Source organism: Dendrobates tinctorius, unplaced genomic scaffold, assembly GCF_039654945.1.
Source record: "Dendrobates tinctorius isolate UK_male_01 unplaced genomic scaffold, ASM3965494v1 ptg000043l, whole genome shotgun sequence".
NCBI lineage: Eukaryota > Metazoa > Chordata > Amphibia > Anura > Dendrobatidae > Dendrobates > Dendrobates tinctorius.
The window spans coordinates 7000129-7015168 of NW_027361711.1; the positions used below are offsets into that span (position 1 = coordinate 7000129).

The following is a 15040-nucleotide window of genomic DNA, read 5'->3' on the forward strand; positions in this document are numbered from 1 at the left end:
TGGAGGCGGAGAGTCCGGCACCACTACATCACTTCCGGCGTCGGGCGTGCCGTGTCCCAGGAGCAATTGCTCCACTGACGTCAGTGGAACATTGGCGCGTCATATCGACACCTTCCGTGGTGAGGGTAACCTAGGAGACGCATATACAAACAATAGAAACACATATAAATATACAAAAGAAGAACATATTAACAAAATAATATATATATTTTTTTTTTTTTGTTAATATGTTCTTCTTTTGTATATTTATGTGTTTGTATATGCGTTTCAGTGGGGGTGTTTAGTATGTCTATTATTTTTTGATAATATGCATGGATGCGGTATAATTTAATATTTAACATATAAATATAAAAATATATATATTTGCATTTATGCAGTTTGTATGTATGGGTTTTTAGTTTGACATGCGGTTTTTGTATCTTATATGGATTTCATCATTATTGGTTGTTTCTTCAATATTATCGCTCTGTGTGTGCGCATGTTGACGGCGTCAATTTCAGGAGGGATTATATCGCCCCCCGAGGAAGCGAGGTGCGAAACGCGCGTCGGGGTGTTCTGTGTGACGTGGCGACATTTCTTTATTATGGGTAAGGGAACTCTTGATGTTTATACACATGACCTTTTTTGCTAACACTACTTAATGGATTATACTGGGATGTTTCCTCCCCTCTTTCTAATGTAGTGTGTCTCTATTAAAAAATTTAAAAAAAAATTTTTTCTATTCATGTTTACATTAATATTTAATAGATGACACTTATTGTTAGCATTATAACTATTGATTTTTACATGGGAGTTTCTGGTCCCTTGTTTACATATGTCTCCATGTCACAACCACGGTTGCATCATTATCTGCCTCTTACATTTGTATAATATTTTTTGTATTTTTTGTAATTGTATGTTTTGTCATTTGAGGAACTGTTTTTATATTTAATAAAGTGAACTTTTTGTATAGATGACAAAATGCATTATTAGTATTTTTCTGATATTTTTCTTTCTTTGGGAGGGAATTTAAACTCTCATATTTTCTTGATGATATGCTCTGCTGCATATACGGTGGCACATCGGGTAAGTGCACCGTCAGGTGGCAGCAGGAGGGCACGGTATGGGGGACGCAGAGTGTCCTGGTCCCATTGAATGGGTGTCCCGGGTTCCGGCTGTGATTTTTCCCGTTTTTTCCGGCCCTCCTGGGCCTAGGCGCCAAAAATTTAGTCTTCCTGGACTAGGCCGCCACTTGTAACTCTGCCCACAAGCCGGCGGTTTCTCCTACGATTCAGACGCTTCTCGTCCTCAACGAGAAGCGCCCCCTTGTATGCTCGGCGGCCGTCCTCCCTGGTTACAGCAGGGGATCCCAGACTCCGGCGACTGCGGGGGAGGGACGATTTCCTTAAAGACACCGCTGAAAGGAGTGCTGTGAACAGCGCTGAGGGACAATGCGGGAGCCATCGCCTAGGACACCACCATTGGGACGCAGGACCTGGGTAAGCTGCTTAACTGTGCTTAACCCCTTCTCTCGAAACAATCACTGACCTCAGGGAGATCAGTCAAAGGAAACACTGCGGCAGACGGCAAAGGCGCTCAATCACAGTGAAATCCTAGGTGCATTGCTCCCTGGGAAATACGAATATGCAAATAAACTCCGTGGAGCCTCATTTAAGGCGCAGATGGCGCAAGATCCGGATTGGAGGTATGGGGTCGGGTCCTGGTCCCTGGGAGAAGCGGCATACTGGCGCCCCATCGCGGCTCCCCCCTTCACACGGCGCTGGCCGCGGGTAGGCCCAAAAATTTAGTCCCCGGCTTTTCGTCCTACTAGCCTGCAATTTACAAAGCGCTGCCCACCATTAGCGCCGCCGCCCACGTCTTTGGCGCTTCTCGCTCTGTACGAGACGCGCCCTGCTAGTCTCGTGGGCCATGTCCTTAACCCTTTCTCTGCCCCTTGGGCTCTGGGATGGCTGCGAGAGCTGCGCGCACGGATAGACAACACTTCCCAGGTCCTCCCAGGGGTGCTGTATCTGCCTCAGAGCAAGCTTAACCCCTTCGCTGCACATTCCCTGCAGCTGCAACCCAGGCTTTGCTTGTAACCCTTTCACGGGCACTGTCTCAGTCTAAGGAAGCAAAAAGGGGGCTAATAAGAAGCGCACTGCATTCTTTTCCGCTGGTACCTCTTGCAAGACTGCCTTGCCCAGTACCCAGACTAATCCACTATGCACGGATTGTGACCTGGCTTGTGCTAAAACGCCATCCGCCGCCGCTGCAAGGTGCTCCCTGCGTGGGCCGCGTCCTTGTCACAGTCTGTGGAGTCACTGACCAAGGCTATAGACTCCTCCGGGAATTCTCTTTAAGTCAGAACGCGTCTTTACCGCCCGAGGAGGGCTTTGGCGACGGCCGGGAACAGTCTGCCTGCAGGGACTGTGCTTGTTCAAGGGATCCTCAGGTCTCTAGAAAGCGGACCAATGATGTGTCCCCTAGTCACGCTCGCGATTCAGCATCTGCGAGTTCTGTCTCTCGTTCTCCCTCTCCTAATGTTCGCAGAGACCATGTCTCTGAATTTGAGTCTGACACGTCAGTCCCTCAGAGTTCCCCAAATGTCCATGAATCGCTTGATTCTCTGACAGTCAGTCAACAAGTTTCTGACGTTGGACGAGGAGAATATTCCCGCTCCGGAACATGTTATCTCCTTTAAGAGGACTAAACGTGAACACAGGGTATTTGCCAGCCATCCGGAGTTGAAGGACATTGTCTAGAAACGTAGGAACCAACCACTTAAGCGGTTCACAGGGCAAAAGCCTATCGAGGCTGAATACCCCTTTACTACATATCTGCTGAAGAATTGGTTACAGTCCCCCTCGGTGGAGTCTCCTGTATTGTGCCTTGCTCCTAAAATGCTTCGATCCGTTTCTGAGGGCTCTTCAGTCAGAATCCCCTCCGATCGTCAGTTTGGCTACCTCGCCAGTTCAGTTTTTGGAGCTTCAGGAGTGGCGTTTTTCCCATCTTTCGCGTGACTTGAGTGGCTAAAGCATGGCCACTTGGGCAGAAGTCTTTAATTACTGCCTTCCAAGCAGATAATTCACGCAGGGGATTTTGCAGTAGACTCCTCTTTAGATGTCACTAATTGCGCTGCTAAGGCAACCACTAATGCAGTCTCCATCAGAAGAGCCCTATGGCTAAGCGACTGGCGGGCAGATTCCACCTCCAGGAGATCAAAGGCTTCTCTGCCATATCAAACTGGTCGCCTGTTTGGACAAGAAACTTGACCAGCTCATTTCTCACACTTGCGGGGGGTAAGAGTAGGTTTCTTCCCCAACAAGGGGCTGCCCGGCTGTTTTCGGAATCAACAGCCGACTAGTTTTTCGACCCTTTTTTCGCAACAGCTCCAGCTGGTCCTCCACAACCTTCTCTTCCGGATAGGTCGGTCCCCGCTTGGAGACAGAGGTTCCCAGGTCTCTCACAGACCTAACCGCTCTTGGAAACCCAGGATGACAGCATGTGGATCTAAGGAAGCATATCCCATAGATCCTCTACTCAATGACTTGTTGTGGTATCCGGCCGACACCGACAATTAGGCGGCCGTCTGCTGTCATTCAGAATGGTTCAACGGTTTTTAATTCAAACCTTTCTTTGTGGTTCCAAAGAAGGAAGGAATGATGCGGTCCATACTGGACCTCAGGCTGTTAAATCAGTTTGTCAAAGTACGGTGATTCAAAATGGAATTCCTCCGGTCGGTGTCACTGCCATGCAAAAGGGGAGAGCCCCTATCATCCAGCAGTTCCTGCGTTTTTATTTTTTTTTTGCAAATCGAGAAGAACACTTCTAGTTCGTTGTCTTGCCCTTCGGTCTCGCCACCGCCCACAGGGCCTATACCAAGGCCATGGCGGCTGTCATGGCCATTCTCCATGCTTGGGGAGTGGAGGTACTGCCGTATCTGGACGACCTGCTAATCAAGGGTCCATCCCTTCCAGCCTGCGAGAAATCCGTGGATATCACAGTAAATACACTTACTCGCCTGGGTCTGAAGATAAACTTCGAAAAGTCATCCCCAACACCAGCCCAGCAGATTTCCCTTTTGGGAATGGTCTTGGACACTTCCCGCGGGTTGGTCTTTCTCCCTCCAGAGAAGGCCTGAGCTTTGCAACAGTCAGCGCGGACTCTTTCCCAACCGGTCTCTAATTCTATTCGTTTCAGCATGAGAGTTCTCGGAAAGGTGGTGGCAGCAATGGAAGCGGTGCCATTTGCAGTGCACAATTCCATCTCCACCCTTTGCAACAAGCTTTGCTGATGACTTGGGACAAGAACCCATCTTCCCTGGACCGCCGGTGCCTTCTGTCCCTGCGGATCACACAAGCCCTCAAGTGGTGGACAGTGAAATCCTCCCTGAGTAAAGTGAGGTCTATTCTCCCAGTATGATGGTTGGTGGTGACCACCAACGCAAGTCTTCTGGGGTGCGGTGTTTCGTCACCACACGGCACAGGGTCGTTGGTCAATTCGGGAGTCACGTCTCCCCATCAACGTCTTGGAGATACGAGCGAAATTAGCCCTACTGAGTTTCCACTATCTCCTCGCAGGTCTCCCCATCATGATCCAATCCGACAACGCCACAGCTGTAGTGTATATCCACCGTCGGGGGTACTCGGAGCAGGATGGCCATGCATGAAGTGAGTCACATCCTCCATTGGGCCTAGACCAACCGTTCGCCCATCTCAGCGATCCTCATCCCGGACATAGAGAATTGGGCGGCAGACTTTCTCAGTCGCCAAGCCCTTGCCTCGGGAGAGTGGTCTCTTCATCCGGAAGGTTTTCAGCAGATTTGCCGTCGTTGGGGCACTCCGGATGTGGATCTCATGGCCTCAAGGCTAAACAACAAGATTCCTCGATTCGTTGCCTGATCGTGCGATACAGGCGCCATCGGAGCAGACGCCCTAGTTCTGCCGTGGCACCAGTTCCGGCTCCCGTACATCTTTCCCCCTCTCCCCTTGCTCCCGAGGGTCAACAAGAAGATCAGAGCAGAGGAAGTATCAGTGATCCTAGTCGTGCCAGATTGGCCGAGCATGGTACGCAGAACTAGTACAACTAGTCGCCGACGTCCCTTGGCGACTTCCAGATCGAATGGATCTACTCTTTCAGGGTCCGATTTACCACCGGAACGCCGGGGCCCTGTCTTTGACGACGTGACCGTTGAATCCTGGATTCTAGCACAGGCTGGGGTTTTCTCACGACGTGATTTCCACCATGATTAGTGCTAGGAAGTTCGTGTCCATGCGCATTTATTACCGCACCTGGAAAACCTTCTTTTCGTGGTGCAAGGATCATGGTCGATCCCCTCTAGTGTTTTCTATTCCTGCCATATTGGAATTCCTTCTGTCAGAATTAAAGTCAGGCCTCGCGCTTAGCTCGCTCAAGGGCCAAATTTCAGCCTTGTCAGTGCTATTCCAATGCAAAATTGCCACCAAACTTCAGGTCAAGACGTTCATTCAGGGAGTTTCTCATGTAGTGCCTCCCTATAATGGGCCATTCGAATCATGGGACCTTAACTTGGTTCTCGGGGCCTTACCGGAGGCTCCTTTCGAACCGTTGCAGGACGTACCACTACCTATTCTCTCTTGGAAAGTGGTCTTTCTAGTGGCAAGTACGTCAATCAGACGAGTTTCGGAATTGGCGGCCCTGTCCTGCCGTCATCAGTTCCTGAATTTTCATCAGCACAAGGCAGTTTTCAGGATGTCCCCGTCCTTGCTGCCCAAAGTCGTATCCTCTTTCCATGTCTGAGGAAATTGTTTTGCCCTCCTTTTGTCCGGCACCGGTCCATCGCATTGAGAAGGCCCTCCACACCCTGGATGTGGTTAGGGCTCTGAGACGGTACATCTCGTAGATGGCTCCCTTCCGCAAGTCAGATACCCTGTTCATACTTCCATAGGGGCATAGGAAGGGTCTAGCCGCTTCAGAAACCACGCTAGCCTGGTGGATTTGCTTGGCTATTCAGGAATCCTACCATGTCCGGGACACACGTGTCCCAGGAAGGATTAAGGTGCATTCTATCTGCTCAGTGGGCGCCTCTTGGGCCATTCGGCTCCAGGCGTAGGCAGAACAGGTCTTCAACGCTGCGACTTAGTCCAGCCTACATACCTTTACAAAACATTACCAAATTCATTCTCAGGCCTGTCCACAAGGCTGTAAAACCATGCAAAACACAAGCCGCGGAGACACCATCACATGTTTCTCAACGCAAGCAATGACTAGCCAGGTCTTTCCCTGGGAAGGACAAACACGGGAAGGGCAGTCTCCAATGAAGGAAACCACCTATGCCAAAACATGGTATCCATCCACAGACAGCTGTTTCGGGTATTGCCCCTCATCAGTGTGGAGTAGGAAACTGGCCAGTAGGAGCAATGCCTAGTAGAAGACTGTGAAAAATGAGGATGAATGAACTCATGGAGATCAACATCCAACACTGCAGAGACATCCTCACATGTTTCTCAACGTAGTGACTCTAGAGCAATGCCCCCATCCCTTATGGGAAATATGTAAAAACATGCAAAACACAAGCCGCGGAGACACTATCACATGTTTCTCAACGCAAGCAATGACTAGCCAGGTCTTTCCCTGGGAAGGAACAACCACGGGAAGGGCAGTCTCCAATGAAGGAAACCACCTATGCCAAAACATGGTATCCATCCACAGACAGCTGTTTCGGGGTATTGCCCCTCATCAGTGTGGAGTAGGAAACTGGCCAGTAGGAGCAATGCCTAGTAGAAGACTGTGAAAAATGAGGATGAATGAACTCATGGAGATCAACATCCAACACTGCAGAGACACCAGCACATGTTTCTCAACGTAGTGACTCTAGAGCAATGCCCCCATCCCTTAGGGTACGTGCACACGCTGCGGAATCCGCTGCGGATTAATCCGCACGGATTTTGCAAAAACCGCAGATAATCCGCAGGTCCAAAGACCTGCGGATTATCTGCAGTTTTGCCTGCGGTTTGGTCCTGCGGATTCACTATCTCCACAATGGTGGAGATAGGAACCCGCAGCGGTTTCCGCAGAAAGAATTGACATGCAATTCTTTCTGCGGATTCAAAACCGCAGCAAATCCGCGCGGTTTTTTCCGCAGCGTCGGCACAGCGGTTTTTTTTTCCCATTCATTTGAATGGTACTGTACACCGCAGCTAAAACTGCTGCGGGTCTGCAGCGGCCAAAACCGCTGCGGAAACCGCAGCGTGTGCACGCAGCCTTATGGGAAATATGTAAAAACATGCAAAACACAAGCCGCGGAGACACCATCACATGTTTCTCAACGCAAGCAATGACTAGCCAGGTCTTTCCCCGGGATGGAACAACCACAGGAAGGGCAGTCTCCGCAGTGTTGGATGTTGATCTCCATGAGTTCATTCATCCTCATTTTTCACAGTCTTCTACTAGGCATTGCTCCTACTGGCCAGTTTCCTACTCCACACTGATGAGGGGCAATACCCCGAAACAGCTGATTGTGGATGGATACCATGTTTTGGCATAGGTGGTTTCCTTCATTGGAGACTGCCCTTCCCGTGGCTGTTATTGTTATCTAAGACTCCTACTGCTTTTGTTACCGAACTGGTTCAACCTCAGCCGGTGGGCAGGTGTATACTGCAGAGGAGCATTTAACTTTTCCCTTCACCCATGACAGCACCACATGAGAGAGGGATCCGCCCCGCCAGGACAGGAACCTACTGAAATATAAGGGGCGGCACCTCTCCCCCGCTTCAGTTGGGTTCCTGTCCTTGAGCGGGATCCCAGGCTGACAGCGGCGGTGCCTGCCATGGATGAAGACATGGACCCAGGGCCGTCCCGGCGCGGGAAGAGCAGGTCAGCTTACCTGCAGCGCTGGCCGTCGGCGCCTGGAAGCGCAGTCCCCGGGGTTCCTCCAGCAGGCCCCGGGTTCGTGCGGGTGCGGTAAGGCGGCCTCCATTCGGGGCGCTCCTCCGTGCCTCCCTCCCCCTGCGCGCGCGCCCGCTCGCTCCTTCTCCCTGGGTCAGGGGAAGCCGGGCGCGACTTCCGGCGCCTGACGTCAGCGGCGCGGTGCAGCTTGGGTATGCGCCGGCTGACGTCATGGACGCGACGGACATGGCGCCTAGTGCGGCGCCGGCCACAAAAGGAAAAAAGAGAAGAATGGCCGGCGGTCGCAGGGGGGAGGGTCAAAAGGATCGCTCACCGGGGCCTATTTAAAGGAGGCAAGGAGCAGAACGGCCGGGCTGTTACAATGGGGTCACAGCAGGAACGCTCACCGTCCCCACTGTCTCTACCCCCGTCGCAGACCTCGGCACGGAAGCACGGTAGCCGTTCGAGCGGTAAGAGCAGCAGCCGTCCGAGCCACAGATCAAATGATTCCTCGAGATCGAGAGAACACAGACCACATGCTCCAGCGCAGCCTTCCAGCCCGGTACCCGATTTTGTGGGTGGTGAGTGGATCTTCGTGAATGTTAGACCATTATTGATAGGGTCCTTTTTGTGTGTTATTTGCTTCCTTAGGTGAAAGGCAAAAAAGCAGGGAGCAAAAGAAATAATAGGGAGTGTGCGATATGCCAGAACCCCCTAGCGAAAGATTGGCAAAAAAACCTTTGCGCTAGCTGTATACAGCAAACAGTGGCGGAGGAAGTGCCGAGCCTAGCAACTCACCTCAGATCTGTCATAAAATCAGAGGTGGAAGGTTCACTTAAATTATTATTAAAGAAAAAGAAAAAAAGTAGAAGAAACTCCCCAAGTTCTTCATCAGACTCCTCCTCGTCCGAATATCAGGCTGAGCGCATGTCCTCTTCCTCCTCGGATAGTGACACAGTGGGTAGACCGTGTTTTCCGGTTGAGGATACTGATAGTCTCCTTAAAGCCATTAGGTCAACTATGGGCCTTCAGGAGGAAAAAGCGACCAAATGCCTAGAAGAGGTAATGTTTGGTGGGTTACAGGAAAGGAAGAAACGCACCTTTCCAGTTAATGAAAAAGTCCAGACGCTCATCGAAAGGGAGTAAAAGAAGCCTGAAAAATCAGGTAGCCTTCCTTCCTCCTCAAAAAGGAGATATCCCTTTGACCCTAAGGATACGGAAATATGGGACAAGGTCCCAAAAATCGATGCGGCGGTATCCAGGTCATCCAAAAGGTCGGCCCTGCCCCTAGAAGACTCGGGAGTACTAAGAGATCCACTAGATAAGAAAGCAGACTCCTACCTAAGGCATGCTTGGGAAGCAACAGCGGGGGGACTAAAACCTGCGATAGCCGGTACCTGTACAGCCCGGTCTTTAATGATCTGGCTACAGCAGCTAGAAGAAAAAATTGCTTCCAAGATGTCTAGGGAGAAAATTTTAGGAGACATGTATCTGCTACACGGAGCAGCCGCCTTTTTAGCCGACACCTCGGCCGATTCCATGAGGTTGACGGCGAGAGCAGCGGGACTATCAAATGCTGTAAGGCGTGCATTATGGCTTAAAGGGTGTCCGGGAGATCTACAATCAAAAGCCAAATTATGCTCCCTTCCATGTGATGGACAATTTCTCTTTGGAAAAAATCTGGACGAAATCCTAGAAAAAGCGGGTGATAAGAAGAAGGGCTTCCCCAGGTTTCAGGGAGATCAAAGAAGACCGCCCTTTCGGAGGGGGAAATTCAATAGAGGCCGGCCTCCGGGAGATCGGAAAAGATGGGAAGACAAGAGGAAGAAAGAGTCTGGATTCATGTTCGGGGGAGCCGCTTCATCCGCAAAAAAGTCCCCTCAATGACGCCGGCATCCCCGTAGGGGGGAGACTGATGCTGTTTGGTCAGGCCTGGGAAAATATATCTTCCAATACTTGGATTTTAAACATCATAAAGGAAGGTTTAAAATTCCCCTTTTTTCAACAGCCAAGAGCATCGTTTGTGGTGACCCCCGTCAGGAGAGGGGTAGAAGAACAGTTGGCCTTAGAGGCAGAGATCCTAAGCCTGCTGGACAAACATGTCCTGATCGAGGTCCCAAGAGGACAGGAAAGAAGGGGTTTCTACTCGCCCCTCTTTCTAATAAAAAAACCGGATCATTCGTTCAGGACGATTATAAACCTGAGAGGCCTCAACCGTTGGATACCGAACCAAACCTTCAAAATGGAGTCAGTGACTTCAGCTATAAGGCTGTTACACCACAACTGTTTTATGGCGGTAGTCGATCTAAAGGATGCTTACTACCACATCCCGATCCATTCAGAATACCAAAAATACTTAAGGGTAGCGCTCTACATTCGGGGCAACCTCAAACATTTTCAGTTCAGAGCCCTTCCATTCGGCATATCCATAGCACCGAGGGTGTTTACAAAAGTAGTTGCAGAGATGACAGCATTCCTCCGCATCCACAACACAATTATAATACCCTACCTAGACGATTATCTAATTGTGGGCAACTCAGAACGTCACTGCACAGAGCAAGTAGAAAGGGTGATAGATACCCTACGGAATCTCGGCTGGATGGTGAATGTCAAGAAGTCAAGGCTACAACCCTTACAAAGGCAAATGTTCTTAGGTTTCATCTTGGACTCAAATCAACAAATTTGTCTCTTACCAGACGCCAAGGTGGAAAAGGTAAGGGATATGATCTTGGCAACAATAGATCAACCTCACATGACCCTGAGAGGGGCAATGTCCTTGTTAGGCACTCTGACAGCCTGTATCCCAGCGGTCAGATGGGCACAATTTCATACCCGTCAACTACAAGCAGAGGTCCTATCAGCACAGAAGTCGCTAAAAGGCTGTTTAGAAGGAAGGCTGGAACTTTCCGTAAAAACCAAAGGCTCTCTCAGATGGTGGCTAGACAGAGCAAACCTACTAACAGGGACATCGTGGCAGAAGCCAGTGTCCGACGTGATAATGACAGACGCAAGCTCCTCGGGGTGGGGAGCGCACCTAAGGGGACAGGTAGCCCAGGCACCCTGGGGACACCTAGAGCAAAACGCATCCTCCAACCTAAGAGAGCTACGGGCAGTAAACAGAGCCCTAAGGATATTCATGCCCACTCTAGAAGGCCGCAATGTCCGGATTATGTCGGACAACAGCACAACAGTAGCCTACATCAACCACCAGGGAGGGACAAGGTCACGCTCCCTAATGCTCGAAACCAACGAGATCTTTCACAGGGCAGAGAGACACCTACACTCCCTATCAGCCCTACACATCAGAGGGGTAGAAAACACACAAGCCGATTTCCTAAGCCGCAACACACTAAAACAGGGGGAATGGACCCTGAATCGGGTAGTGTTCCAAAAGATAGTACATCTTTAGGGAGAGCCAATAATAGACCTCTTTGCCAACAGAAGCAACAGGCAGGTAAAAAGATTCTGTTCACTGAACCCAAAGGAAGAGCCATGGGCAGTGGACGCTTTGCAAATTCCGTGGGATTTCAAGCTAAGTTATGCCTTTCCTCCGGTAGCTCTAATCCCAGTAGTAGTGAAAAAGATAAGGGAAGATCAGGCCAGAGTGATCTTAATAGCCCCGTTCTGGCCAAAAAGGCCATGGTTCTCACTACTACAGATAATGTCCCTCTCAGATCCGTGGGTACTGCCAGAGATTCCAGACCTGCTAGCTCAGGGTCCGGTATTCCACACGCAAGTCAAGGGGTTCCATCTGACGGCGTGGAATTTGAAAGGTCACTTTTAAGTAATAGAGGATTCTCCCCTGGGTTGGTGGCTACACTGATGAAAAGTAGGAAGCCAGTAACAACTAATATATACGGTAGAATATGGAATAAGTTTCTGCAGTTTCTGGGGAAACCATTAGACCAAGAACCCCCGATCAAGACTATCTTAGGGTTCTTACAGGCAGGTCTACAGCTAGGCCTAGCGGTAAATACACTCAAAGTACAAGTTTCAGCGCTAGGCGCTCTATATAATTGTAACATAGCGGCAAACAGATGGATAGCTAGGTTTATTAAATCCTGCCACAGGTCTAGACCAGTCCCATCGCAAAAAATGGCTCCCTGGGATTTAAACCTTGTGTTAGAAGCTCTCACAAAGGAACCATTTGAACCAGTACAACTATCAGTGAAATATCTTACCCTAAAAACCATTATTCTAGTGGCCCTTACATCGGCACGTAGGGTAAGTGACCTGCAGGCCCTATCAGTTAGTCCACCGTATACCCAGGTATACCAGGACAGAATTGTCCTAAAAACAGACCCTGCTTATTTACCGAAAGTGGTGTCGGATTTTCACCGTAGCCAGGAAATCGTCCTCCCCTCCTTCTGTGAAAATCCGAAAAACCCAGGAGAGGAGAAATTCCATAATCTAGATGTGAAAAGAGCCCTCTTAGAGTATATATCAGTAACCAGCCAGTGGAGGAGGTCCCAGTCCCTATTTGTAGCCTTCCAGGGTACCAGGAAGGGTTATGGAGTATCGAAAGGGACTATTGCCAGATGGATTAGGGAGGCCATTAGTGTAGCCTACTCAGCTAGTGGTGTTCCGATTCCTGATGGCATCAAGGCTCATTCCACCAGAGCCGTGGCGACCTCCTGGGCTGAAAAGGCAGAGGTATCAATTGAGCAAATTTGTAAGGCCGCTACCTGGGCCTCACCCTCAACCTTTTTTAAGCACTATAGATTAAATCTATCCTCCTCGGCTGACTTGACCTTTGGTAGAAGGGTGCTGCAAGCGGTGGTCCCTCCCTAAGGTGTTTCGAAGTCTCCAAAAATCTCTCATGTGGTGCTGTCATGGGTGAAGGGAAAACCACCATGGTTACTTACCGGTAGCCGGTTTTTCCGGAACCCATGACAGCACCCGTATATTCACCCCCTTTTTTCACCGTATGGGTGTGCACAATAGTCGGGTGTATTTGTGTGATGTGGTGTTGGATAAACATGTAACTAACCGGGAAGTCCTCTCAATGCTCTGTAATCCAACTGAAGCGGGGGAAAGGTGCCGCCCCTTATATTTCAGTAGGGTCCTGGCGGGGCGGATCCCTCTCTCATGTGGTGCTGTCATGGGTTCCGGAAAAACCGGCTACCGGTAAGTAGCCATGGTGGTTTTCTGTGTTTTCACTTAGTGTCCTCCAGGTGGCAAGCAGCATAATGATTGGCTCGTAGAAAAGGATTTTACGCTGAGTACACAAAAATCCCTATTTGTCTGAAACTATTATGTGCAAAACTATATTTATATTCTGTTTCAGTCCACTGTAGCCAGTGTCAAGCATTTAAGTGTTTTTTTCCAAAATAGTTAATCCTATATCCGATGATTTCAAGGGCAGGGTTCCAAAAGTCCCATAGACAATGAACCTCTGGCTATTTCTGGCCCATAGGGAATGAATGGTGGAGATCAAGCTTCTGCAAAGCTTGATTTTGGATGCTCGTTTGGGATCTCTGGAGGTTCCAGCATTTGAACCCTTAGAGATTCATAAATATGCCTATTCATAGGTTGGGTGAAATAACTTACTATTTTGGGAATACCTGTGTTTACTTTTATGTATTTTTTACGAGTTCTCTACTTCTAATTAGTTCTTTATATATAAATTAGATCTACATTGACAGATGTGTCGATATAAAGTAGTAATGTTAAGGATTGTATGATCTATAGATTACCTACATATTTCTAAGTTTCCTTATAGGTATTTCCTACATATATTTTGCCAGTTTTCGGTCAAGAACTAAAATTCTTTTATAGACGATGGCATATATATTCAATACCTTGTGTTGAGGCACTGTGAACTTTCTCTCAGACATTTTCTTCATCATTATGTGTTGCATTATGGTACTGCCTGATATAGGTCATCTCCTTTTTTTTTGTCATATTTTCCTCAAGCAAATTCATTAAAAGTGCAGGTTCTAAACAAATTTTGAGATATGTTATAAGCATTGGTAATTGCATTTCAGGTGGCTTCCGGAATTTGCACACAATAGTTTTAGGAGCATGTAAGAATGCTTTGGAAGTTGATCTTGGCTACCTCATAATTACAGCTGCTAGAAGGTAAGATACTGGAGGTAAATGGGGTACCTAGGATTAAAAGTTTAAAAATAAAAAAAAGTATGCAATATTCTTCTCCTTTTCACTCTTGTCCTTCAACGTTTATGTTGTCTATCTGTGCTAAAGTGATGTTGCTGGGGGGACGTGGCTTAACAAGCTATGTGAGCGGACGTCTGCAGGAGCTCTCCCGCCACACATACTGTATTCAGGGCTGAACTGAGCCGCCGCTGAATGCCTGTCATAGCTTCTGGAGTGCTCGTGAGTGTGGTGAGCAAAGGGAACCCGGAGGTGACGGTACCTGGACTCCGGATGAAGCACAAAGAGGGAGAAGGAGGTGGGGATGGCGGGAAGTTCCCGATCCCAAGATGGCGTCAAGTCAGTAGAGGAGGAAGCGGCTAAGGCTAGCGCTGCGTAGACGAGGAAGATGGAGGTGATATCCAAGTTGGAGAAGTTTGTCAGGATGGAGGGGGCTGAGAAGCTGCGACTCGGGTCTGGAGATGAGGAGGCTGGAGATGTGGATGACCCGGGGAGCTGACTGAAGATCGGCATCGGGCGCAGGGCGGTGTCATGGCTCAGCAGTCCCCTATACGACTATACGTTCTGATAAGGCACTCGATGAGTGTGGCACATCACCCATTGCAGCAGGCCCACAAGCCCCTATACACAGTGATCAGCCTGTGAATGTATGTGAAGCTGATATGAACAAACCGACACTAAAGATGTTTTCAGCAGCGATATTTTGCAAATATGCACTTGCGGCCCTGACCCTGCAGATTGATGGCTTAAAGGGAATCTGTCACCCCATTTTTGACCTATGAGCTGCGGCCACCACCATCAGGGGCCTATCTACAGCATTCTGTAATGCTGTAGATAAGCCCCCGATGTAACCTGAAAGAGAAGAAAGTTAGATTATACTCACGCGAGGGCGGTGGGTGTTGCGATCCGGTGCCTCCCATTTTCTAGCGATGACGTCCTTCTTACTTCTGCCGCGGCTCCTGCACAGGTGTACTTTCTCTGTCCTGTTGAGGGCAGAGTAAAGTACTGCAGTGCGCAGGCGCCGGGAAAGGTCAGAGAGGTCCGGCGCCTGCGCACTGCAGTGCCTTATAATTTGGGACAC

General features: G+C 49.2%; 1 protein-coding gene across 2 annotated transcripts in view; it reads left to right on the top strand.

Moving 5' to 3' along the window:
• The window catches only part of FBXO38 (F-box protein 38), a 122962-nt gene that overhangs the window by 16155 nt on the left and 91767 nt on the right, over positions 1–15040 (top strand). For both annotated transcript variants that reach the window (XM_073575178.1, XM_073575179.1), the window contains exon 8: positions 13833–13926. In XM_073575178.1, the coding sequence (XP_073431279.1) occupies positions 13833–13926 (94 nt within the window). The remainder of the gene's footprint in view (positions 1–13832; positions 13927–15040) is intronic.